Raw genomic sequence first — 24,564 nt, forward strand, 5'->3', positions numbered from 1 at the left:
TTCCATAAACGAGCAAGTTTTGATGTTGCAGATCATAAGATTGCTGAATGGTGCATATAAGCATATGTACTGCTCGCGTGTGGTGAGCTCGGATTTATACACGTTTTTATTACTTTTGCCAATTCTACAACTATAGAGCGTACGTACATGCATGCCAAGTCCCCAACTCGCACTCAGACTCCCCGCCTTATTTCGGTCACTTTTTCACAGCAATTCCTGTCAAGTAAAAAGACTCACGTAAAAATCTTAACAACGCTGTGTTGCTATGATCTTATCTCTCTGTTTATATTGTGGCCGTTATTGGTAAAGAGAAAGTGGCCATCGAAATTTCTGTTGATCTTAGACCCCCTAGCTCTAAATGGGTCTAGCGATATTAGATTACAGCAGCATAAAACAGAAAGGAGGAGCAATGTACGAATCTGCGAGAGAAAAGAAAGGGAGAAGACAACAACCTCGGATGTCATAGTAATAACATGGTTAGAAGAGGAGCTCATTGGCAACATAATACTGATCCAGAGCGGGATTAATTTGTTGATCGGTGAATCGCGGAGAGGAGTAACGACACGCGCATCTAGAAATTACGCGTTTCGTTGATACCAAGAGGGAAAAAAAAGTAAAACAACAATGCCGTTAAATCCAGAAGACTTATTCGCAGATCCCTTTGCTGCTGATCCCAAGGATCCCAAGGGCTCGCTGAACGAACAAGATTTTAAAAACAGTCTTCCACATCCCCAACCGCTTTATCGAGAGCCATCAACGACAACAACGATAAGAGCAACGGGGCAAGCTGGTCAAAGCAAACAACCACAAGAACAGCAGCTGCAGCAGCAACGACGACAATCACAGTTAACTCAAGATCAGCAACAGACATTGCAGCAGCCACGGCAATTGCAATTGACTCAAGAGCAAAAGCGGTTATTGCAGCAGCAACGACGACAATCGCAACTGACTCAAGAGCAACAGCAAATCTTACTTCAGCAGAAACAGCTGCGACGACAACAGCAAGCGCAATTAACACAAGAACAACAACAACAATTAATACAACAGCGTAAGCAACGAAAGCAGCAGCAACTACTATTACAGCAACAGCAACAGCAACAACAGTTGGAGGCGGGAGAGGAACCGCGAGAAAAGACACAAGAAGAGCTGGAACTGGAAGCACGTCAACGTGCCAAAGATATTGCTACGTACAAAGAGGATATTTACTATTCAAGCTACTATTATGGTACCGTGTGTACTAAAAGGAGGGAGAGCTGGTGTGCATAAGAGGGAGAGGACCATGTTGGGATAAAATTTGGTTTGTTTCCACTGATATTGACGCATGTACAATTTAGATGACAAGTATGCATACAGGTAATTGTATACTACCGCAATTTTAGGGGACGAGTAGCTGGGGAGTGGAAACCTATTGACTCAATGACTATACCTGGACTCCTATGCATTAAAAACAGACACGTCAAGTTACCCAAGAGCATCTCGCGATATTTGCCGCACTATGGACTCCTGAAGCAAGAAGAATGGGAAGAACTTGGCGTCCAGCAGCAAGCCGAATGGGAGCATTACATGGTGCATGGTAAGAATCAGCGTCATAAAGAAACGAGCGAGGGAAACGATGATCTAGAGAGCATAGCGCGAACATGGAGGGAAGAAAAAAAAGTACAAACTTAAAGAAAGTGATAAGGCTAGTGCAGGCACACACACGGGGCTGGTGCGATGGCTGAACTTTTTGTTGTTGATTTTAGCGCCAGAACCCCACATTCTGCTGTTTCGACGGGAGTTTAACGGGTTAGAAGAAGAGCTCGACAAGGAAGAGAAACAAGTAAGGGTCAGAAAAGGCTTCTAGCATCATTTCTGGGGTTGCATGATTGTTTACAATATTGGGATTGACTTAGGAGCATTTGAGGCGGCGAAAGCGCGATCAAGGGGGCGGCAAGGACAATTATCGAGCAGCCAAAGCGGCTAATGCCTCTCGAGCTGCCAAGAGACAGAAACAACCACAATGAAGACTTTCCACGGACTCCATGGCTATTGCAACCATCACTTAGTACCATGTCACCTCCTCAAATTCAACCCACCCACAAAAACAAAACCTTTTCGATTGCACATATCACCGGTAAACAAGTGCAGCCTAGTAGCTCTTAAAAAATGTAGATCTCTAAGGCAATAACCTAAAAAAACGGACGATCCATATCACACCTATGTGCACACACGCGCGTGTGTGCAACATACACAAACACTCTCACGAACCTCTTTTAATCGTCATCATTATCATCATCATTTAACATAATGTCATCATCGCCAAGCCTCTTCACTATTAAACTATACTCATCATTCCCCCAAGCGACAATAAACAGTGTCTCTTTTCCGTTTTTATTCACGTGACAAAAAGGTTGTGTTTCTTCTGTTCATGGGGGTTATTGTAAACTGGACCGCATCTTGCTGATATCACGAACAAATCTGCAGCTTGTGGCTGATGGGTGCATGTAAAAGATAACAAGCGGGCCGTATAATCCATTAAAAATATGTAATGTAATATGTACGGCCGTACATATGCTGTGTCTGAAGAGGTTGAACATTATCCCATCATTCGGATCTTCTCGGCAGTTCCGACCATAATACTTTGTTCCTTGCTGTGTACAAGCCCACTAGGTGCATGTGCTACCCAACTAGCCAACCATACATTACATATGCTGGCACTATGCCTCTAAAACAAAATAGATCGTTGCCACACATCCACACTTAGCGCGATAAGCTGTGGCAACTCTACCCAAACCAACCACATCAGCCAGAACCAAATTCATATTACGGCGCTTATGTAACGCCAGCCCAAACCTAACCTTCTTCTTCTCTCACGTATACACGGACATGCACACTCTTTCTCACCTGCCTACTCTCCTGGAGCATCCTCCCCCTCCACGCACATCCCCACACCTGCTCGTACATGAGGCTAGAACGCCTCAGTATACGTCCTTTATTACATTCCCTTTGACGCTGATGCGGTAAACTTTTTAAGCTGCTGTGGCGGGCATTTACCCCCTATTCTCCTTCTTTGGATCTCCCGCCCCCCAAACCACTCTTCCCACCACCTATCCCTTACCATTCTACATAAGGTAATCCGATGCAAAGAAATACATAGTCCGCACCCACTGTGGCTCTCGCTTTCTGAGAGTGTGTGGGGAGAGAGAGAGGGGGAGAGAGATTCTTGGCTGTCCTCCCTCCCCCCACCAATCCCAAACACAGCAAATCTGCACGAAAGATCTTTAATGCTTGGCTTAAATTATTCTGCTTCCTATGACTTTATCATGTAGATCAGCCGTGATGCATGAAGACTGCCCAAGAAGAAAAGGGCAAAGGTCCATAAATGGCACGGATGGACAATCTTACATGGATTACAGTTGACTCGAGAGTCTGGAAGTCAATTAGTAGAAAACCTTCGGCATTCAACGACTTTGTGCATATGCACAACTTCCTCGTTAATTCGAGACCGGATTTAAGTTTTCTTCTAAATGCTGAGATACAATCACATCATTTGCAGACGCAGGTGCTATTGCTGGGAAGCAAACGTGTATCCTTTGTACGAGCATTAGATGTCTTGCAGGTAGTAAGGCACGAAAGCGACAAGCATATATTTATCATTTCTTATTAAGAGACTGAATTTGACGATCACTGCTAATATCAACCACTCAACGGCCAGGAAAGCATACACAAAAGACAGGTAATAAAGGGGCCATCTCGTGTGTCGTCTTGGAAACATGGTATCCTGGTACCAGTATTCATAATGCGATGGTATTATACAGTAAGCAAAGTAGTAGTAGTAGTAGTAAGTAAAAGGTAGCGACAGAGAACGTGGTTGGTCTAGGAGGTGTGAGTCGACTCACCACGAGTAAGTGGGACGGACAAGCAACCGTTTATGTAAAAGGTATTGCATGAGAAAGGAGAAGGGTGGGTATGGATATGTGGTGTGCAAGAGAAAAAGACCTTACATGAAGCAAGTGTGATAGAACGAGCTAGCGGAATCGGCGGGAGGAGGACAAGAAGGAGGGGAGGATACCTTTTTAGGGGGGGGAAGCACCTCAGGGTCCAAAAGTGCGGCGTTTGCAGCAGCAACGCGCCACGATCTGGCTTGGCAAGTCGGTTTGATATGAATGTGGTGTGCATACAGGACAACCCCACCCCCAAGTGATCAGGAGGTTAGAGTGCATTGTGTATGTTTCCAGGATAAACATTGTGTGTATCAGTACAATGTATTAAAGCCGTCTTTTTTGTGTGTGGCTGGAAATTGTGGACGGCGTACATGCTATATGCACAGTTAGACTGAAAGAGTGATCTGGGTTGACAGCTCGAGTAGTGGGTTACTACTTCCCGATATATAGCCTCGTCAGGGAAATCGACACATCTTCTTTCCCTTCCTTTTTCTCTCTCTTCTTCTATTCCTTCCTCGTCTCTCTGTCTCTCTCTTTAACGATCTGACCAGACTCTCTCCTCATTTTTATATACATATTCTTTTTTATTTAATTATTGATTTTGTCCATATTCTACTCATTCATCCGCACCTTATCCTGGCTAGCTCTATCATATCTCAATAACCCTCCGCACTCTCCACATTAAACCCAACCACCCCCTTCCTTTTTCCAACGCGTATTTTCTCTTCTCTGCTAGTTCACGTATGGATATCGCTTGCTTTATTCCTTTGCACTTTTACCAGCACCAGCACCACCATCATCAAGACTCGGGACCCCTCGCGTTATCACGTACAGATTGGCATAGTAACAAAACCGATACATGCTTGCTTGTCAGCAGCCCTGCGCCGGCTTATTCTTGCAAATCAGAAACTAAAAAACGAAGTCTTTATCAGCAGCAAACGCCATCGTCTTTCGAATTGTCGCGCACGAAGCGTCAGTGTCAACAACAACAACAACAAGATATGCAGCCTCGTCACCGCTCGTCTACCACATCTAGGCCAACAAGTACCAATAGAAGAAGATCGTCTCGGCAAAATCAACAGCAACGACAGCAAGATGAGCAGCAACAACAATATCCGTCAAATCAACAGCAGCAGACATCGTCGTCGTCATCGACATTGTCAGTTATTGCGTCGCCAGACGTTGCGACTGTCAACAGCATTGAGGATGATTTGCATCACTTGCGAGACGAATGGGCGACGATCGATATTGTTTTACATTCACTCCGCAATGTATTCACAATCCAGCCTCTCGAGACCGCCACGGAGGAGCATTTGGACGATGTGGATCGCGAATTAAGTATTGCGTACGATGATCTCAAGGCTCAGGTTCGTCATCTTGAACGTAGCCTTCATCGTTTGGATGCAGAAATTAGTTCTTTTCGTGAACCTCGAACGCCAATGACAACGACATCCTCATCGTCCGCTACTACTACTATTACTGCTGCTGCTGCTCCTACTACCGGTGGTCTGGCGACAGCAGCAACTAGTCGGTCCACATCACCAAAGAAAAAACGTTCAGCATCGCCGTCATCTACACACAATGAATCTCGAAGGCCTGTTTAGTAATCTCTTCTTCTGCTCCTCATTTGATCATATTCTGACACTCTTTCTCTTTTTTACTTTCCTCGGAGTTATTTCCGGCTATATGGTCCCTCCCCACACACACACCACACTTCTCTATCCTCTCTCCCTCCCCTTGATTTCCCCTCCCTTTTTTCATCTATCACGTCTGCCTTATTATTGTTTCTATATCCTTTAAAGTTCACCCTTTTAAAGAAACCTTCCCTCTGTTATTACGCTTCCTTATATTCATATGCTTTTTCTATTCCTCTTTTATCTTATTTCCTATTACTACACCAAATTCGACCATTTGCTCCCTTGGTCTTATAGAAATACTACTAGAACTTAGTAGGTCCTCCGCTCCTTACTTTTCATTACCCTATATGCAGGGCCTGATATGGCAGACAAAACCATATACACACTGTACCGAATCTCTCTTTTAACTATAAACATTTCGTTCTCTCTCTCATATTCTATTTGCTTGTACTTTATTTACCACAACCTTTATTTATCATGCGCACATGCTATACACTTAGCCACTATATAGCCTATACTCTTTCATTGCTACTACTGTGAATGCAACTATCGTCATGTCTTATTTGTTCTTGATGCTTACTTTTACGTCCAAAGAGCCTATATTCCCCTTTCTTCATTTCATCCTTTTTTCTCTCTCTCTTTCAAACACCTGCGCCCTTCCCTTCCGCACATATCTTCACCTCTTGTTTCTCTTTATTCCCCAAACCCTTTGTGCTATAGATTACGTTTACCAGATGTGGCATCATATCCATGCTCAATGTTTATTCTTTCTTATGTACGTGCGCATATGCATTTTTTTTATAAAGTAAAAAAAAAGAAACAAACGGTTGTCCGTTCACAAAACCATCATCTACGATCATCTTGTTGTCTTCTCAGCATCTTTCAAAGATTGCTAACTATGCCATGCCTTGCTCGAGCATCATATGTATCATGCGTGATGGTGCGTACATACATATATTTACGAACTCATGGTTATACAACTGTCGTATTGTTCAGGGGAAGAAGAGGGAGAACAGAGGGAGAACAGCCGAAAAAAGAAAATTATATTATGTATATTTCACTCCTCCATTCATTGATACTACTATGATCGCGTATAATACGTACCCATGGCACTTTTCATTTATGTATAGTGGCTTAACAGATTTTAATTTGCGTTGTGTCTGTACCTGACATTGGAATAACTTGAGAGTTTGTTTTCATTTTTCATTTCAGAAGAAAAGAAGTAATAGTGGAAGGAAGAAAATGAGTGTGCTTTTTTCTTGGGGAAGCCTTAAAACCTAGGGACATCTGTCATTTTCACTTTTGTTTATCCGCAATGGATTCATAACACCTTTACTTAGTAATCTGCTACACATACTACTTAATACACATAATAAGCCTTTTTCCTTTTACATAATATTCCACTGCTGGTGACTTCAGTGTCCTATATAGCTATATAAGAGTAATCATCATGTATGCAAGATATACGATGAGAACTGACCTTTTCCCCCTGTACCTTGTTGATCAATGTAATATACAACAATAGCTTGTTGATCGGGTATCGAATGTATAGTTTACGTCTGTTTCGCTTTACGTTTTCGCTCGCTGTATATGCTGTATAGTATGTCATTTAAAATCATCATACGTAATATGTTTTCTCTTCTGTCCGTATTCTGAAGTGTCCACGTCGAGTCTTTCGCTTTCTTATGTGTGCATACAGTAGTAATCACGTATGCTTACCAACAGATGTTGTCTTTTTGATCGCGCTCTTTCTCTCCTCTCTCCTCTCATTGCGTCATTACGATAATACTTTGATCGAGTGCATGTGTGTACAACACGCGCATATCACGAAGACAAAGTATATTCTGGGGAACGAGAAAAAAACAAACATGCACTGTAGTACGCAATATATGGAACCAATGTCCTCAGCACATTTTTGATCGGCAACAACAGCTCTTAGTGAAGGGAAGCTACTATTGTTATTCTAAAGTACAACAGCAATCCATCAGGTGTATGGGTTCAGGGAGAGCAGATCAAAAGGAGGGAGGGGGAAAGAGAGATAGAGGAGGAGGAGGAGGGTGAACATTTGACTTTGAATTATCTACTACTTATAACACCTGTCATACTGTACTATTCGTATATGTTGTAGAGCGACCGAGAAAGAAAGAACGAGATGGCGGAAGAAGGGAAGGGGGCAGTGTGGTGTGTGTATATCTAGCGGGAGTTAGTAGGCTTAAACTCAAAAGAAAATGATCAACCCTTCGATCACTTGCATATTATAGTAACGACTCTGTTCCTTTTCCCCTCTTTCTTTTCATTCGAGTGCCTCTTCATATGTCGATCCTTTCATTCTTATGATACTTAACAACTGCCAAGCGCATTCATACACATCCAAACATACACACACACATTTTGTTGAGAAACGGTCCAATATTGACTTATAACTTAAAAGGGACATACACCCACCAAAGACAGGTTTCCAATTTCGGTGATCCGGCCGCCCTCGTTCGTTTTGCTACCCCAATTCTTCGGTCCCCTTCTCGGCTTTAACGAGCCATCTGCTTGCCTCTGGCCTCGCTTTTGATTTTACACGTTATCGTTTCAACTGGGGATTTTGAAAGGACCACAGATAGAAAAGGGGCCTTTGCTTTGCTTTGCCGACGACTACCTAGTTTTTTTTCTCGTATTGGTGCGCGGTCAGTGTAGTTGTTTGTATGTGTATTTGCTTGTCTCTTTTGCAATACCATGTAGACTTTTTTGTCTGTTTTTCTCTCTTTCTTGACACTTTTATTCTTCTTCATATCAGCTAAATACACATTGCACATATACATACTCTTACATACACATAATCACCCATCAATCCCTCTCTCCCTCCCTCCTTGACGCTCCCTCGAGAAACAGATAAAAGGTGTCACTGCTGAAACCAAACACATACTCACATTTATCATACTACTTCCATTAAACCAAAGACTATCAATAGTTGTTTTTGTATATTTCGAATTACTTGTATTCAAATCTCCCTGAAATCGTTCTCGCTTTCCTTTCTGCATGCATACAGAGACCGGGTCATTCACGATCCAGTATAAGCGGCAGCCGTCTGTGGGCCACGATGCCAGTGCCCCTTCTTCGTCTTCTAAAGGTGCTGATACTGCTGCAGCAATTGCTACTGCATCTCTACCTAGTGGCACGATTGACATGCCCCTTTCGTCCACTTGTCCGGACAAACAAGAAGAAGAAACATCCTCCTCCAGCTCCGCACTTACCCGCGTATTTGGTCGGCTTTCCAATGCAGTGCATGGTAACACAGTAAACACGACGACAACAACGACGACTACTTCACCAACGTCATCAGCACAGACATTTGTTGCGCAGGAACAGCAACAACAGCCATGTTCAGACAGTGCTGAAAAGCGAGAGCCTCCAGCATCCCCTGTTTCAACTGCTGTGGGAGAGGAGGACGAGGTACCCAATGGTTTTTATCTGAACGAATATGATCCATTGAATCAAGAACAACGTAGACGGTCTGCGAAGAATTGTCTAGTTGCCATGTTCATGATAACTATAGGCACTTTGCTCGCGCTAGCATTCATCTTGATTGGTCTTGGAAAAGCCTTGACAAGTGCCAAGCCAGACAACAGAAAGAGTGCTAGTATCACTGCGACGGCGACGACAACACCCGCAACGACAACGACGAATAGTCAGAGTGTATTGACGAGCGCTTCCACTACAATTTTCAATATTGGACCAACTAACAATGATGCTTATATACCATCGTCATTTATCCTACCGACTTACACGTCAGAAATGACAGCCAGCTAATGAAAGATGAAAGCCGAAGATTTCTCTTTCGCCACAACCCATCTTATGTATATTTTTTCCCTACTGCTGACACTAAGTGTGATTTAAAGACATATACAATTTTTTGGTTCAATATCATATATGTACATTAAAAGCTTTGTAAAAAAAGAACAGGCAGCGGTTATATACATGTCAAGTATGTAACAGAGGAAGAAGGCGGTGGAGGAGCTGTTGTCCCACAATATTGAAACGTCCGTCATTATTGCGTTTCCACAACTACTTGCTCGTTTTCTTCGTTACGATTATTGGAATCCGTCCGTTGATAATATGCAGAGCATGCAGCTATAAAACTGATTGAACCGATAACACCACAGACATGGAATGTCATGGATGGCATATACATTACTGTAGCACTGTAAATGGCATTCAGGCCAAATTGAGCGAGCACCCCTAATGTCATATCATATCACAAGTTAATACCGTATATCGAATCGAATATGAAAAAGATTCCATTCGACCAGTTTAACTATGAAATGGTAAGACCTACAGCCAAGTGCATCCAATACGGCCATGGCGCTCAGCACCTGACCCACATTTTCTGGAGCCACCGAAGTCGTAAGGAGAGATCGTATAGCAGGTTGTGTCAAAATTGAAAAAGAACCAACAATGAGCGCACCCAAAAACTGCTTGGCATCGGTTGCAAAACCCATAGCGAACATTTCCGACATGGTAAAGGCGCAACCAATGCGAACGATCCATACGTTAAACTTCCATTGAGCAACCTCACCCGATTTCATGAACAACTTGACCAGCAGTGGGAATACAACCATCAATTGGATCATGCGCAAGAAGGACATGAGACTGATAAGGTAGCCGCCTTCATACGCCGTCCATCCAAACTCAAGCATGGTGTAAAGTAAGACGGGTGGCAGCGCTATGACAGCCAGAAGAAATTGGGCGAGTGCAATCAGTGGTAAAGCATAACGCGATCCATGGATTGTTGGAATCGAAACGAGCTGTTTGATCGATTTGTAAACGTTGATTTGCTCTAGGAACGTCTTTTCTTTGTGTTTTTGGGCAGTGTCATGTTCGGATTCGGGAATAAACGCAAAGTATATCAGAACCAGCGTGAGAACGCCCAAAGCCAAGTAGAATGAGTTCATAAGGTCACCGGTTTGCTGCATGAAACGAGCCACATTAGTTTGCACAGAAAACACAAGCAAGCTTGGTCATTGCACCTTGAGATGCACAAGTAAGAAGACTATCAAGTTGGAATAGTGTTAGGTCTTTGTCACATACCTTAATAAGTACACTAGACACATTGGCACCTATAATATTTTCAAGGTAACATGAATTACAGTACAGGGTACATATGATGAGAAAAAAGTTGATGAAAATGTTCACGAAAGGGAGAGAAAAAAACATCAGTGTGATACGAACCAACCATGACGCCACACAGCATGGCAGCCAACATGTGTCCGAATGCAACAGTTCTTTACAAATTGACAATTATCGGTTAGTTCACATTAACTTGTTTAAACGACAGTAAGCAATCAACAATGTTTATTACCTTCTCGTTACATCGGTGCAGTCGGAGATATATGCTTGTACAGCCGCCATAAAGCCACTATCACCACCAAGAGCACCACGCAAAAATGGACCGACAAAAATAAGCGAGATGCCAATAGAGTCATAAGCAAAGGCAGTAACAACATTGCTTGCTATCAAGAACCACATGCCCAAGGTGGTTAGCCACATTACAAGCTTCCGGCTCTTGGAATCGGACAAATGACCATAGTAGCTGACGGTGAACAGTGCTGTCAAAAAAAAACATGCGAAATGAATAGAAAAAAGGAAGTCAGACTACGTGTTACTACTAGGGTGAACCCTGGTAACTAACAATACGGAAAGATAGTCGATGGTTCCCCTTTTCTGGGAAAGAAAAGACAGGCGACTTACTTGTGCCATAATTCAAAAGTTGCATTACTGCATTAGCAGAAGCAACACTTTCTTGAATTTCGGGTATGGTACAATCTTGTATGGGTATTTCACCTTGATCTAATAAATCTTGGCCTTCATGTTGCGCAGCTTCGTAGTATCTGGTATTTTCAAAGGCAGAAGTTGGTTCTTGTGTAACTAATCATAACTTACGCCCCGACGGCGATTTTGTACGATCTTCTTTATGTAAATAGTACCTGTGGCAAAAGATTTCGGTATACAGCTGAAGTTGTGGAGGGAAAATCGCTCTAACGGTGATGAATCGTTTGCGTGGAACACGGGTAAAGACATATCCAACCAGGCGAGAGAACGTCAAGATTAGATCAAGTATAATTTTCTCTCCTCCAAAGCGATTATAAATAAAGATAATGGTATAACTTACGCAACGCAGAACGAGATAAAGAATAATGGTACAATGACATACCATTCTGATGCTTGGCGTCCTCTCTTGGTCTTCTTGGTATGATCATCATTATCACCAGTAATACTACTGCTACTACTACTACTGCTGCTGCTGCTGCTCCTGCTACTGCCCGCTAAAAGCGGGGTTTGCTCATTGACATTTTTGCCATATGTCGTCGATGCGGTCGTGTTCTTATCATTATCAGTTTCTGCGACCAGAGTCGCCAGATCTGCACTGGTGGATGCTTGCATGAAAATATAGGATTAAGGTTATAGTACCAATGCAAGAAGAAGAGAGAAGCTTTGTTGCCTTTAAAGTCAAGAAAGGAGAGAGGAAACCAGAGAAAAGGAACTTTTTCTTTAATGTTTTATACAGAGAGTAAAAAGAGAAGAATTTTTGTTCGCCACTTCCTGTGTTTCTTACCACACTTTCCACACGCCCACACACCCACCCCATTTAAATAGCCGCCAAACTGGTCACCGGGCGGGCAGTTTTCCCGAGTCCGCACACACAATCGTAGCACTATGGGGAGTTCTTGTAGACCGCTCAACCCCCGGTTGCTCGGGCGCTTTGAGCAACGATGGCCGTTGTTGCCGTTGAAATGGACACCAGAGCAGTGGGTCGGAAGGGTCGCATACTGTTCGTTGTTGTTGTTGTTGTTGTGGATCGGTTTATTTACATTGCACACAGATTCGGCGACGACTCCGCATCTGTTTCGAAAATCATGGGCGATCATGACAACGAAAAGGGCCGTGCAAACAGGCAGCTTTTAGCTCCCAGGGGGAGATTCTCTTTTCTTAAAGACCAGAAGAAAACACGACGCGCAGTTATAGCATATACTACACTCCAGCTATAATGCCTTTATTGTTGCGCATAATTTATCAAGCGAATCATCTTGGAAAACCATGGCCTTTGATTATTAATTGTGTTGATAAGCTTCCGCTTATTACCGCTTGTTGTAGAAATGCTTCGCAATTTTACCCGTTTTAGATGAATCTCTTTATTTGAAATGCCGCAGGAATTGAACAGGTTGATTCATGCGCGTCTTTATACCATTGCCTGCGCTATTTGTATATACAGCCCTGTCTTCCTATAATTCACAATGGTCTTATATCGGGAAAAAGTTTCCTAAGGAGAGGGTGAACAAGTATCTAGGAAATACCACCATCATCATTACTACCACAACAGCATACTGTTTTCTTTGTTTTATTGCATTCATTTTGTAGAGCTTCAACGCTGACATAACTACACAGTCAATCAAGGTAGTTTATAGTTTGTCAAGCTAGTGAGGGAAGATTGTTACACAATGAATGTTTCTTCTTCGAGCTAAGTGTCGTTTTTGCATTAGCTTGGCGTATAAACAAACCTTGAGGACCCGGAAGTTTCTTTCGGCAAGTGGATCGTGAGTTTTTAAACGCGTCTACCCTCCGATAGTGGTGATGACGAAGCACTCCTTTGAACTTACATAGAAAACTTTGTCGTCATTAATATCGACAAGTACTTCGTCCTTGGCTCTGTATGGCCTGTTTCTGTTAATCTAAGAAAATAGGTCGGTCTGATAGGTAAATTATTTTTGCACCATATCACAGGGAAAATACAGCATATTGTGTGTCACGAAATCATTTGTGTCTGCCAATTTCAGATCATTTTGTTTGATTATAATGGTCAATATACGCCTATATATCATCACAGTGCTACTGATATATTATGAGTTCCATAGATTGATGAGTTGTAGTAATATTTCAATGTGAGTAGAAACGTATAATAAGGATTTATCCGCTATCATCAAACTTACTTTTTCACTGGGTACATAAATCACAGTATGGGAGTTTGTTAAAATTTGGTGATCAAACAAGCACGCACCGCTGACCAGTTGATTCAATGGCATGTACATTCGGCTCTATGAGATACTGTCATTATCTATAGCCGGTTGAGATTCCCAGTAGAAAATTAACTTTCGCCTGCTTGGATTGATACAATAAAACGAAAAGTTGTTTTATCTGGCATTCAAACCAGCACAGCTGCTATCTATGCAAATAATTTTGAATGTGTGCCATCATGATTGATCATATGAGCGTACTAGCAGATAACCCATGGTAGCACTTTCCAAACCTTGATTCAGTCAACAACACGGCTGTTAATAGAAAATTGTCGCCTCACTCATCTTTGCTTCATTTATACTATCTTCGGATTTATTTTTCCTTCAACTTATACAAAATTGGTTTAACTCTTTTGTATTTGGGAAATCAAGAACGCAACTTGCTCGGCTGCTTCACCTAGCCGAACTTCTTGCTCCGTACCACCACCGAAGTGACCGCGATCCAAATCAATTTTGACTAACGTTTTACTGCTATCGGCGTTGCTTGAAGATGATGATGACTCTTGCTCCTTTTGCTGCTGCTGTTGCTGCTGCCTTAGGCTAGCAATCAATTTTAAAGGTTGCCAGTAGGCGACTCGTTGATCCTTCATGCCAGCTGTGACATACAGCGAAGGTCGCTGTTGCTGGCTACTGGGATTGTCCGATCGCATGACATTCTCATAGGGTGAATAGCTTTCAATGAGATCGTACATCCTGGGGTCTTTAGATGGATTACCCCATTCGGGATATTCCACTTGAGTCAACGGGAGCTCCGGGTTCAACATGGCCGATAATGGATCGACAAAAGGGACTCGTAAAACAAGTGCCTTGAAAAGATCTAATCACACTGTATTATTAGGACATCTTACGAAATTATAGTATTATCACATTCGTGTATCTTTTACCTGGTCTCATATGCAGCATGGCACCTTGTACGACAATGACGTTCCGTTGTTAATCAACTATTTTTTTACATAATAGCTGCCATAGCATAAACTTACCAACAAGGAGGCCGCCAGCACTGGTTCCTATCGCAGATAGGTACTCAGGACTGGTTACTTTGCTTTTGACCAGATAATCTGCGACGGAAATGAAATCTTTGAAACTGTTCATTTTGTTTCCTAGTTTGCCTCCTTCATACCATTCACGGCCTAATTCGCTTCCGCCACTATATGGATAAGCGAAAAGAAAGAATATTGAGTTATTATCGGAAACATTTGTATTTAACGCTGGCTATTATCTTACCGCACGTGGGCTAGAGCAATTACCCATCCTCTCTCTAATAACGGGAAATGTTCGATACGAAAATCAGGGTCAGTCGACACACCATAGGCACCGTAAGATCGCATCAATACCGGATTTCTAAGAGATTAAAAGGAATTCGTTTAATAGGCGTAGCATGACGAGTCTTTTTTCATGCTAATTATATCAGAACATGTAGTAACAATCCTGGTACCTTCCATGTAGCTGCATATCTTTTCGATGGATCAAGGTGATAGGTATGTGCTTATCATCATGTGATGTGGCATGGACTCGTGTACAAGTATATTTGGATCGATCAAATCCTGTAATCATGCATATATACATGCGTCACTCGCGATGGGTTGTATTTACCGTGTTTAAATATAACTTGAAATCAAGAGTATATCACTTACGATGAACGGGTTGTACTCGAACGGGCTTTAGTTTTCGGGACTGCATGTCATAATCATAGGTTGATTCATGGGCAAAAGGCGACAAGGTTGAGAATCGGAAAGTGTCCGTGTTAAAATCCTGAATGTATCATATTTATGCATAATAAAATTAGACACCAGTATTGTTCAAACTTTTCGAGACATATAGTAGGGGCTATGTAGGAGATGTTGTTTTTAGTTGGTTATTCTACTATAATAATACCAGATTTGTTCCCGGTTGTAGCACACAGAATCGTTCTGGTAAATCAACATCGTGAGTTTCTAAGGTTTCTAAATTGTGGCAAAGAATCATGGGTAGACCTTCACGCCGACCGTAGACGACAATGTGGTTCTTTAAGATCAATACCGAATGATTAAAACTCTCTTTCTTCTTTTTTGATGGAGCATTATGTAAATCAAGTTTGTACTAGGATGATACGTACCTGAAACACATCTACATCTTCGATTTTTTCCGTAGAACCCATAGTGATGACATCTTTCCAATTTTCTCTTTCTACTTGTCCATCAGGGGCTCTTGTCAGTTTGAAATTGGTGGCGCCATCAGCATTTGTTAAGATATAGAAGGTGTCCTAGTAAACCAGTGCAGATTAATACCAGAGGTGTGTAATGTAGAGATTGAATACAAAACCTGCAAAAAAGAGAATACTCACATCATGATGGTCCACATAATACTCTATTCCCTCCTTGCGAGGTTCAATGAGTTGCAGTTTTGGTATGCTGCCAGTGGAGAAATCAAACATAGCATCGACAACTCGGATTTCAGAAGATGCGAGTGAATTAGAATTGATTGTTACATATTTCTATGGTTTATAATAGTAAGAAGACATGACGCTGATAAGTCAAACGACTTTTGCCTATAAACTCGCCTACTATTTAGAACATAGAACACTCACTGAATCTTTTGTGCTAGTAACATCTACAAAAACTGTTTCGTCCGGCTCTTCGTATACGAGTACATCATCATCTTGATCTGTACCCAAACGGTGCGCATATACCTGGAAAGTTCGTTGATCTGATGTTTAATTTTTCTTTTATTGCAAGCTTATCACAAAATGGTATATGGGACACAGGATGGCGATGACAAGCAAAGAAAAGGGTGCAGAGGAATGAGCAGGGAGAGGCAGAATCAACAGGGCATAGAATACAGTGACTTACCTTGTGAGGGCGCAATTGTTCGTTTGGTACAGTGTAATACACAGTTTCATCGTTAGCCCATACAAAATTAAAGACGTCATGTAGGACTTCTGTCTGTTTAAACGATTAGACAAAGACACGTATTTATGTAGATCTCTGGTAATAATACTTGCCTCGGCATGTTTGTTTTCGTTCAAGTATTTGAAATGGAGGTTGCCATATTCCATGCCTTCGGTTTCGGTATTGTAGGCAAAGATCATGTGATTGGGCGAAAGCAGCACCTTACGAATGCTCATATTCAACGATCTTAGAAAACCGGCATTCAACAGTACTTGCTATTATTATTTCATTTGCAAAAGAGTAAACTTTAGACTTTGTTTATAGAGTGGAAAAAGCCAGAAATAGTTTTTCTTACTTCTCTGGCATCTTTTTCCCCTAATTTCTTGCGAAGATAGACCATGCCATAAGCCGACGTTCTATGATAATACTCGTAGCCATGGGCGACTGTTGTGATCGGGGGCAGGCTCTGTGGTACGTGCAAACGCCGTTTCATCTCCTGAAGCAAGTCTCTGGATGTCACTAAAATTTATGCTCTCCCGCGGATCAAAACCTCCCCCCCCCTCTGCAGATCAAAAAAGAAATTACGTTGAGTACGGTTCGTCGTAAGAACTTTGTCTTGCGCATCACTCGTTCCGAAAACCTGTTTGGGTAAAAGTTAGATTAAGCAAAAGTATGCATAAATGTGCATATATCCTTTTTGACATTACGCATTCTCAGCTTGGATGTAGTTGACCAATTCCTTTAAGTTCATATATCACAACTTGGCATGTTAGTTACAAGGTAGTCAAGTAGATTTATCACATCACGCATACACACGCGAACAAAGGAGAAGGGCGTTTACCGGATGATCGAGATTTTCCATCCAAGAAAAATTATCGATACGCTTCTTTCCATGGTGGCGTTGAGTATCGGCAATTGCTTTTGGTAAAGGAGCTTCTGGCGCTTTCCTATATCGTGTATATCATACATCGTCGTGGTCGTTGTATTTTGCCCTAAATTAACGACTCAAATATATCGCACGCCAACTGAATTTTTTTGCTTACCTGGAAACAAGCCGTTTCAACGAAGACATGAGTGAAGGAGCTGTATAATGTCGAGTAACAACAAGATGGGTTTGCACGCCAACATGGCGAACAATCGATGATTTTTGTACTCGAGTCAAGATCATGATCGCGATCGATCACGCGGATGTCGTTATATTTTTTGTTGAGGACTGAGTTTCACCAACCCAGGGGAAGGTGAGGGGGTTGAGACAGCAAAGGGAGCCGGAGTATATATCATGGCTGAATTGATCTACACAGAAAAGGGTGTAGGGTACATTCAGGTCACATGTTATGTTAAGATGATGGCTTAATATTAATCCATCCTTCTAATTTTATAACCATTCGCTTTTTTTCTTCCATTCCCTTCCTTTCTTTTTCCTTTTTGCCTACCTCTTCAAAATTCACTATTACGAAACGAAGAGGTCATGCATCCTGCACTAATTGTACTTATTATTGTCGGTGTACCATTAGGTGCTTGGGCAGCTTACGAAGGTGCCGAATACGTCAGGGAATGGTGGTCTGAGCGTCAAGACCGTAAAGAATATGAAGAGTTTGTTCGACACTACAATGAAAAGCACACGGTCTTCCGTGACGAATCCTTCGATAGTGTTGATAATGACGATGACGACGAACCGCTTGCAAAAAGTGTACTGGGACGCCGTGGTTATGGTGATGGTTATCTGCGACACCGTCGCCAACACTCGAGCCGCAATGCTAACAAGCACCAGGTAAGTCACAAACGTCAAACAATAGCAACTATAGCATCATAGTTCTCATACGATTGTGGGTACGCATTCTCTTTGCGGCGATAGTTTATGCATAACGACTATGAACTCTCCGAAATGGAAAAGACCATCATTGCACGACGTGAGCGATTGGCAAAGGAACAGGCACTGTTGGAACAAGAGGAGATGGATCTGCACAGACGCCGGCAGTCGCTGCAGAGCAGGGGAAACAGCTTGATGGGCATGCCTTCACCACCATCACTACAGTCATCGCAACAACAACGTCAACAGCCCCTCGAAAGTAGCACCCCTAGTCTGGGATCTAGTCACACAGCTCGAAATAATAATTGGGTCTTTGCTCGTCCACCACTGCCTATGGATGCACCAACATCGACAGCAGCAACACCGGCAGATCTGGGACCGAAGCTTGGAGCTTTTGAGGCAGCCGAATGGGATGCTATCCGTTATCAGCATAGCAATAGCAGCGATGATGGTGATGATGAAAATGGCGACAGTAAGCGGGGCAATATGATGCGAATGCCGGAACCACAGCAAGAACGCTCACGCAATGTATCGGAATCGGAAGACAGTTGGGCGGATGTGCATGAACAACGGCGCCAGCGGATGCAAAGCGGCACTTTGGAAGACGTGATGAGCTACAGCTCGAGTCGTACACCATCCAGCCCTCGTCATTCGTATGGAGTGCGCAGCATTTCATCCTTCGACGATAGTGATGGTTAATGTGTTGTATTGCAAGTTGTAGCTATTTTTAAATTCCTGTCTTACAAATAGTACAATATTCCCTTCTATTGCTGCTACCAACTACTACTGCGGATCCTTCTTATACTTCTTCAAAAACTCATCCTTGAAGGGCGACTTTTTGGGCAAAATAATAAAGCTGGGCACACCGTTCGTAACCACATACTGATCCAACGATAATATCTTGCCCAACGGAAGCTTTTTACCAATTTTGATGATGCTTGGCCGCAGCTTTTGGTTGTTTTCGAAATAGACCTCGACATTGTTGGGTGTGTATTCGCCGCGTTCATCCCATGGCGCACGTTGTTCAAACATGATTTCCAGATGGTCCAAAAACGTGTTGGTTTCGTTGAATGATTGGATATAATCGCTTTCCTTGTACTCCGGATACAGGAAAAACACAGGCCATGATAATGTGTTGCTTTCTGGGTCGAGTTGGATGTTGGCCTTTTCTCGTACTTCGGCTTCCGTCACTTCAAATTTGATGTTTCGCTCCTGTAATTTTCCGTTCATCAGATGGGGTTCTTCCCAGGGTTACATTAATAAAAATCGAGAGTCATGACCCCTTTACCTTGAAAGCCTGTTCCAACTTCTCTTTTTCTTCCTTCTCCTTGCGCTCCTTTTCTTCCTTTGCCCGTTGCTTGGCCTCCACTTGTTCCTTTCGTTTCAAGATCGTTTGCTTCAAATCTGCGACGACCTTGTTGTCTGCATCCACAAGAAGAGCATGTTCACAGCAGTCATGTGCTTCGTCAAACCGTTCCAAGACAAACAAGGCACGCGCAGATCGATAAAGTGCCTTTACGTGTTTTGGGTTGTATTCTAAACATTTGGCGCAATCGCGTAGCACACGGCCATAGTTACCTAAAACAATCTGGGGTGAGCTTCAATCCATCATGTATTCCTCAAATGCATGCACTCTGGCCGCATATCGTGCTTACCAAGTTCAATGTTCACTGCTGCACGATTTGCATAACATGCCTCCAGAATTTTTGCGTCCGAGCAGTCTGTGTCGATAGCTCGTGTATAATAATCAATGGCGTCCTTGTATTTAGCCTTGCCCTCCTTGAAACAGTCGTTGCCTTGATTTTTAAAGTTTTCTGCAATTTCTGTGTACCAGTTCATTCTTGCTTTAATAGCTTGTTCCCTCCTTTTCTTCATTTCTTTTGCTTTCGCTGAATTGCGTCAAGAATAGGTCATTGTGTTACTAAGCGAACCTTCAGGTGTGCCGTCGTATACCAGCGATTGTAAAGCCTCGAGCGTGTCATTATTTTCTTCAGGAAGCTTGTTCATAAATAATGGCACCTTGGCCAATTCTTCGTCCAGATTATCTGGATCCATATAAAATTGGGATCGATGAGGCGTTGGTCCTGCTTCCATTTTCGTTTTTAAGGTGGAAATGTGGTCAGCTTTCGAGTGCAAAAACGAAAAGGGTAAAAAAAAACGACGACCCTTTTAAGCGGAATACGAAAAAGCCACGCCAGCCTTGATGCATGCATAACGTATTTTTTTTTCGAGCACTTTCTAATCGTTTTTAATTCGAAATAATTCAAACAATGTTGGCGAATCGTCTAGCAACTGCAGCCGGGCGATCGGCTGCAATTCGCGTGCGGCCGACTCTGTTACGGACTCAAACGGTTCCTTCACAGCTTTATTACTCCTCACTACGAAGACCGCCGCGCCAAGGTAAATCGCTATTACAGTTGCTTTTTTAATGGTGTTTATGCGAATGAATCGAAATCAGAAATAACTTACCATCCATTTTAAAAGGGCCTCGAGGACGTATCTTGAATCACGTTGACAACTTGCGACCAACGATAGTAGCTCAGCAACAACAGCAACAGCCACAGTATCAAGCTCCACCAACAGAACAGGTGGTGGTACAAAACGACAAACATTTTTCATCAGATCCTGCGCACACTCCAGTAGACGTACCTCAACAGCCCGGTGCTGTCATTACGCCAGACTATCATGGTGCACCTATGCTGACGCAGTCTGCATTGGTGGTTGGCAGAGAATTCGAGATGATGAACATTTTTTTGGTAAAAAAAAAGAAATGGTCAAAGAATAATGATAATGATGATATTATGCGGTTTACAAATACGTACTTTTTTAACAGGGTTATGAACAAGCGAATCGATATAAGATCATGGATCCTCAAGGGAATTATGTCGGTTACATTGCTGAAGAGGAAGGATTTATGAAGTCTGTTAGCCGACAGCTTTTGCGCACCCATCGCCCTATGAACGCAACCATTCTAGACGTGAACGGTCAGGTCGTTTATAAGGTATTACCAAAGCCGGATAAGCAACTGCGTTTCAGTTAAGCGATTAATACACGTCAACAATGTAAGCTATAAACTGTATCTTAACAAAGTACAAACAATGTTATATAGATTATTCGCCCTTTCGCGTTCATCAATAGCCGAATTTTCATTTACACTTCGGATGATCGATTAGTGGGTGAAGTACAGCAACGATGGCACTTGCTGCGGCGCAAATACGATCTCTTTGTTGGGTTAGCTGATAGAAATTCTTTCGTTTTATTTATCGCGATTATGGTTTTGGCTCCTCTGACATATCGTTGGGTTACTAGGAAAAAGCAGTTTGCGAATATCGATACGCCATTCTTGGGTTGGGACTTTGATTTACAAGATGAGCAGGGAGGACCCCTAGCAAACATCAATAGAAACTTTGCAGGATTTGCAAGAGAGGTAGAGAGATTATCCATTTTTTTTGAAACGTGCTCATATTTGGAATAGTCGATATAGATTTTGATATTAGATACAGAGATTTCATTAACATCGTAAAATAATAACTTTAGCTCTTCACTGATACTGGCCAATATGTGGTTCGAATGGATGCCGTTGAAGGAACTCCACGAGGATTGACGCTTGACGAACGTGCAGTTACTTTGGCCTGTGCTATATCAGTCGATTTCGATTTCTTTTCTCGGCATTCACAACATGGGTAAATGAAGTTAACCACTATTCCATTGTTTCTTTTTTTTTCTGTTAAAAATACTCATTAATATTATCGTTCTGTTTATTATAGCGGTGGAGGATTTATGCCAATGCCATTCTTTGGTTTCGGTGGTGGAAGCGGTGAAGGTGGACATCATGAGGATCAAGGTGTTGCTGGAGGTAATCCTTCTGATCCAGCCGCACCACCCTCGCCTGGTGCACCTGGTTTTGGAGGACCAGATACGAACCAGCAGCCTTCCAACACGGGTGGCTGGTCTGATGATGGATTTCTGAGCGATGATGAGGCTGGTGTGAGTCATAATGAGGATTTAGGTAGCAAGCTCTGGGATTTTTTTAATGACGACGATTAAGATGGATGATAAAAACAACACATAAAACTGTAGCCATTCCCTGTCATCATTGACCCTCGTTCCTTGTAATATTATCACCAACCTTTCTCTTATAAAGTGAAGTTATATTTCGAAATAATCTTGTATGTAGTTAAAGTACACACCACTCATACAGTTAAATCATGTCAAATATATTCAGCTTTGTGACATCCATGACAGCGCGCCTATCAATCTTAATGACCTTATATGAAAAAACGATCGCGCTATTGGAAGCTCGTTCAGCACATGGGAAGTCTGGTAATATTGTGCAAGCCCTTGACGATGCCGAGGGGATTATCCGGTGCGCTCCAACCGCTGTCACTGGATTCTTGCGCACAGGCTATCAACATGTGCAATATGGACAGCAACTGGCAGCTACCGAAACTTACGATCATGGTCTCCACGTGTACTGCTAAATGTTGACCAAGAAATATTTGAGAACGAAAAGTATAGGCACAAATACAACAGGTACGGCATTCCGTTTGAACGACTGTAGTCTCGAAAATGACGTAAACGTCTAAACTGGCTGCCAAGGATTTTGGCTACATAGTTTAAACTTCATGTTTATTATTATTATTTAGAACATTAGTTCACCTGCGCCATGAGCATGCGGTCCCTTCCTTTCGGTACTAATTGTTTAAGGGTACAAAAAGCTGGATATGGTGCCATCACTGAATAAAACCATCAGAGGGGAAAAAATGTGGGCAGAGAAGAGAAGGGACGGTGTATAAATGACAGAAAAAAGGAAGTATACAGAGGGAGAGGAAGTAATAATATGATGGAATAATGGATACGAACACGACGCATCGAGAATTCTCAATGGTTGTTTTGCGAAGAAGCTGGTGGTGACAACTCGCTTGAGAGTCAGGGTCCTGGATCGCCCTCTAAGGTGTAGTCAGCGGCCGGATGACTTAGGCAGTCAATTTCACGAAGCACTCGTATTAGTACTGGCCAACAAGTTTGCCGTCTGCCTTTGATAAGTGCTGCATCCGATTGCGGCAATTGATTCGATACTTAGTCAAGAACGTTTATGTCGGGTCTGACTTCTGGGATGGTGCCAAACGCGTCGAGAAGCTCTGTTATTAATAATTAACAGTGGGTTAGAAAGCTGCCAATTGCTGAGTGCCAGACACCTCTTGGTGTCAAACGGATCAACTAAGCTCAGGAAGAAGTTGTCATTATATGGATCACGTAAATCACATCATAGCTACTATACGAGGCTGTTCAGTGTACACGCTGCGGTAGTTGCCAAAAATAAGCAATTTCCTGTGTTATAATAGTGAGAACTTATGTTATCACATTTAGCCAGTTTTAACTATTTTTGGGTCTCGTTAACTTATTCTGTCTCTTGTGATTTATTTGATATTACACCATCAATCACCCTTAAACTTCCCTAGCTAGCTACCCTTTTCTTATACCCAGCCCAGATGTACAGGCTAATCAAACAAATGGTTTAGGGGCCCCGAGCCGAGTCCTATAAATTTATATAAACCATATATTATAACAAAAAAACTGCTACATATATGACATAGCAACAGGCAGATAACAGAATCAGATTTGATAGTGTAGTTGTACTTTGTACTTTATTGTTGACTCTTAACATTCAAAACTTGAAACAAATTATCTATTCTCGCACTTTCTTATTATACGCACCATTTGCCTCAGCAACACATCCGTTGTAAATTCTTGTTAGTAAGTTAATGTCTTTTGAAATCTTCAAATGCTTTCACAAGGTTTTCCAAGGCTTCAAAAAGCATCAGATTACGATCTCATATGTCCGACGTCTACGCAAGGCTATTTATATTACTGCATACTGGTTAAGCAAAAACTTATTCAGAAAGTTAATTATAGCGGTGGTTGAAGAAGCTGCTGCCTACAGCACTTTTCCTGGAGTAAGCTTCAGTGTAAAGCAGTATATACACATCCACTCTGCTCTCAAAGGAAGCAAGCATCTGAACTTGCTTTACTACGTACTACTTGTCGGACTATATTTATACCGCGATTAGTACTAATCGACTCCATTACCGCCTTATTTTCTAGTGCTTAGCATTAGGAAGTTCACACTGGTACAGCGCTGTCTTCCATTAAGTAGCTCACTTATTCTGGCTATTGAAAGTTTAGAACGTACTTTAAATTGCGAAGACAATTCAACTCCCTTGATGGTAAAATTACACTGCTGCCTATATTATGGAAGTCAGTGTCGCG

The 24,564-nt window shown here is 42.3% G+C and overlaps 11 protein-coding genes across 11 annotated transcripts; 8 read left to right on the forward strand and 3 right to left on the reverse strand.

Moving 5' to 3' along the window:
• Positions 1–564: 564 nt before the first annotated feature.
• Positions 565–1,491, forward strand: BDB00DRAFT_468572 (uncharacterized protein). The gene is made up of 2 exons (XM_053117491.1): positions 565–1,353; positions 1,452–1,491. Exon 1 carries the CDS (start codon positions 625–627, stop codon positions 1,264–1,266), a length of 642 nt encoding a protein of 213 aa, XP_052978140.1. The 5' UTR covers positions 565–624; the 3' UTR covers positions 1,267–1,353; positions 1,452–1,491.
• On the forward strand, positions 1,450–1,783 carry BDB00DRAFT_723927 (cyclin-dependent kinases regulatory subunit 1; the record flags this gene model as incomplete). The annotated part of the gene is made up of 2 exons (XM_053118221.1): positions 1,450–1,573; positions 1,743–1,783. Coding segments are annotated over 2 exons (165 nt in total), but the record flags the coding sequence as incomplete, so codon positions are not given.
• Positions 1,784–4,666: 2,883 nt separating this feature from the next.
• Positions 4,667–5,527, forward strand: BDB00DRAFT_873908 (uncharacterized protein; the record flags this gene model as incomplete). Its single annotated transcript, XM_053127155.1, has 1 exon — positions 4,667–5,527. The coding sequence occupies one exon, from the start codon at positions 4,667–4,669 to the stop codon at positions 5,525–5,527; it is 861 nt and encodes a 286-aa protein (XP_052978142.1).
• A 360-nt stretch (positions 5,528–5,887) lies between these two features.
• Positions 5,888–6,399, forward strand: BDB00DRAFT_831010 (uncharacterized protein). Its single transcript, XM_053124083.1, has one exon. The coding sequence runs from the start codon at positions 6,115–6,117 to the stop codon at positions 6,367–6,369; it is 255 nt and encodes an 84-aa protein (XP_052978143.1). The 5' UTR covers positions 5,888–6,114; the 3' UTR covers positions 6,370–6,399.
• Positions 6,400–8,587: 2,188 nt separating this feature from the next.
• Positions 8,588–9,358, forward strand: BDB00DRAFT_873909 (uncharacterized protein; the record flags this gene model as incomplete). The annotated part of the gene is made up of 1 exon (XM_053127156.1): positions 8,588–9,358. One exon carries the CDS (start codon positions 8,588–8,590, stop codon positions 9,356–9,358), a length of 771 nt encoding a protein of 256 aa, XP_052978144.1.
• Positions 9,359–9,764: 406 nt separating this feature from the next.
• BDB00DRAFT_831020 (major facilitator superfamily domain-containing protein) lies at positions 9,765–12,151 on the reverse strand. Its single transcript, XM_053124084.1, has 7 exons — positions 11,718–12,151; positions 11,533–11,583; positions 11,297–11,436; positions 10,908–11,154; positions 10,778–10,830; positions 10,637–10,665; positions 9,765–10,515 (listed from the first exon to the last, which is right to left on the reverse strand). Exons 1-7 carry the CDS (start codon positions 11,987–11,989, stop codon positions 9,811–9,813), a joined length of 1,497 nt encoding a protein of 498 aa, XP_052978145.1. The 5' UTR covers positions 11,990–12,151; the 3' UTR covers positions 9,765–9,810.
• A 602-nt stretch (positions 12,152–12,753) lies between these two features.
• BDB00DRAFT_831022 (uncharacterized protein) lies at positions 12,754–13,435 on the forward strand. Its single transcript, XM_053124085.1, has one exon. It carries the CDS (start codon positions 12,776–12,778, stop codon positions 12,962–12,964), a length of 189 nt encoding a protein of 62 aa, XP_052978146.1. The 5' UTR covers positions 12,754–12,775; the 3' UTR covers positions 12,965–13,435.
• Positions 13,436–13,961: 526 nt separating this feature from the next.
• BDB00DRAFT_883662 (prolyl oligopeptidase) lies at positions 13,962–16,884 on the reverse strand (the record flags this gene model as incomplete). Its single annotated transcript, XM_053128256.1, has 11 exons — positions 13,962–14,434; positions 14,502–14,525; positions 14,598–14,701; positions 14,842–14,958; positions 15,053–15,071; positions 15,252–15,369; positions 15,493–15,621; positions 15,713–15,859; positions 15,941–16,090; positions 16,184–16,285; positions 16,840–16,884. The coding sequence occupies 11 exons, from the start codon at positions 16,882–16,884 to the stop codon at positions 13,962–13,964; spliced, it is 1,428 nt and encodes a 475-aa protein (XP_052978147.1).
• Positions 16,885–17,952: 1,068 nt separating this feature from the next.
• Positions 17,953–18,993, forward strand: BDB00DRAFT_789199 (uncharacterized protein; the record flags this gene model as incomplete). The annotated part of the gene is made up of 2 exons (XM_053120857.1): positions 17,953–18,255; positions 18,340–18,993. 2 exons carry the CDS (start codon positions 17,953–17,955, stop codon positions 18,991–18,993), a joined length of 957 nt encoding a protein of 318 aa, XP_052978148.1.
• BDB00DRAFT_468789 (uncharacterized protein) lies at positions 18,931–20,652 on the reverse strand. Its single transcript, XM_053117492.1, has 4 exons — positions 20,226–20,652; positions 19,950–20,117; positions 19,583–19,872; positions 18,931–19,506 (listed from the first exon to the last, which is right to left on the reverse strand). The coding sequence occupies exons 1-4, from the start codon at positions 20,386–20,388 to the stop codon at positions 19,078–19,080; spliced, it is 1,050 nt and encodes a 349-aa protein (XP_052978149.1). The 5' UTR covers positions 20,389–20,652; the 3' UTR covers positions 18,931–19,077.
• Positions 20,565–22,775, forward strand: BDB00DRAFT_873914 (Scramblase-domain-containing protein; the record flags this gene model as incomplete). Its single annotated transcript, XM_053127157.1, has 9 exons — positions 20,565–20,694; positions 20,779–21,050; positions 21,128–21,295; positions 21,404–21,525; positions 21,604–21,721; positions 21,832–21,977; positions 22,062–22,281; positions 22,375–22,406; positions 22,520–22,775. 9 exons carry the CDS (start codon positions 20,565–20,567, stop codon positions 22,773–22,775), a joined length of 1,464 nt encoding a protein of 487 aa, XP_052978150.1.
• Between the last annotated feature and the right edge of the window lie 1,789 nt (positions 22,776–24,564).

This window comes from Zychaea mexicana (genome assembly GCF_025766255.1).
Source record: "Zychaea mexicana strain RSA 1403 chromosome Unknown BDB00scaffold_53, whole genome shotgun sequence".
NCBI classification, from domain to species: Eukaryota; Fungi; Mucoromycota; class Mucoromycetes; order Mucorales; family Lichtheimiaceae; genus Zychaea; species Zychaea mexicana.

What these genes read in the sequence shown, in the direction of transcription:
- BDB00DRAFT_468572 (XM_053117491.1), top strand. Translation starts at nt 625, where the DNA reads ATGCCGTTAAATCCAGAAGACTTATTCGCAGATCCCTTTGCTGCTGAT.
- BDB00DRAFT_831010 (XM_053124083.1), top strand. Translation starts at nt 6,115, where the DNA reads ATGTCTTATTTGTTCTTGATGCTTACTTTTACGTCCAAAGAGCCTATA.
- BDB00DRAFT_831020 (XM_053124084.1), bottom strand. Translation starts at nt 11,989, where the DNA reads ATGCAAGCATCCACCAGTGCAGATCTGGCGACTCTGGTCGCAGAAACT. An exon ending in TTTATCTCGTTCTGCGTTGC is followed by an intron (nt 11,584 to 11,717) that starts GTAAGTTATACC and finishes CATCACCGTTAG; the next exon opens with AGCGATTTTCCCTCCACAAC. An exon ending in TGCACCGATGTAACGAGAAG is followed by an intron (nt 10,831 to 10,907) that starts GTAATAAACATT and finishes CAATTTGTAAAG; the next exon opens with AACTGTTGCATTCGGACACA.
- BDB00DRAFT_831022 (XM_053124085.1), top strand. Translation starts at nt 12,776, where the DNA reads ATGCGCGTCTTTATACCATTGCCTGCGCTATTTGTATATACAGCCCTG.
- BDB00DRAFT_468789 (XM_053117492.1), bottom strand. Translation starts at nt 20,388, where the DNA reads ATGGAAGCAGGACCAACGCCTCATCGATCCCAATTTTATATGGATCCA. An exon ending in ATACGACGGCACACCTGAAG is followed by an intron (nt 20,118 to 20,225) that starts GTTCGCTTAGTA and finishes ACTGGTACACAG; the next exon opens with AAATTGCAGAAAACTTTAAA. An exon ending in AGTTGGAACAGGCTTTCAAG is followed by an intron (nt 19,507 to 19,582) that starts GTAAAGGGGTCA and finishes GGAAAATTACAG; the next exon opens with GAGCGAAACATCAAATTTGA.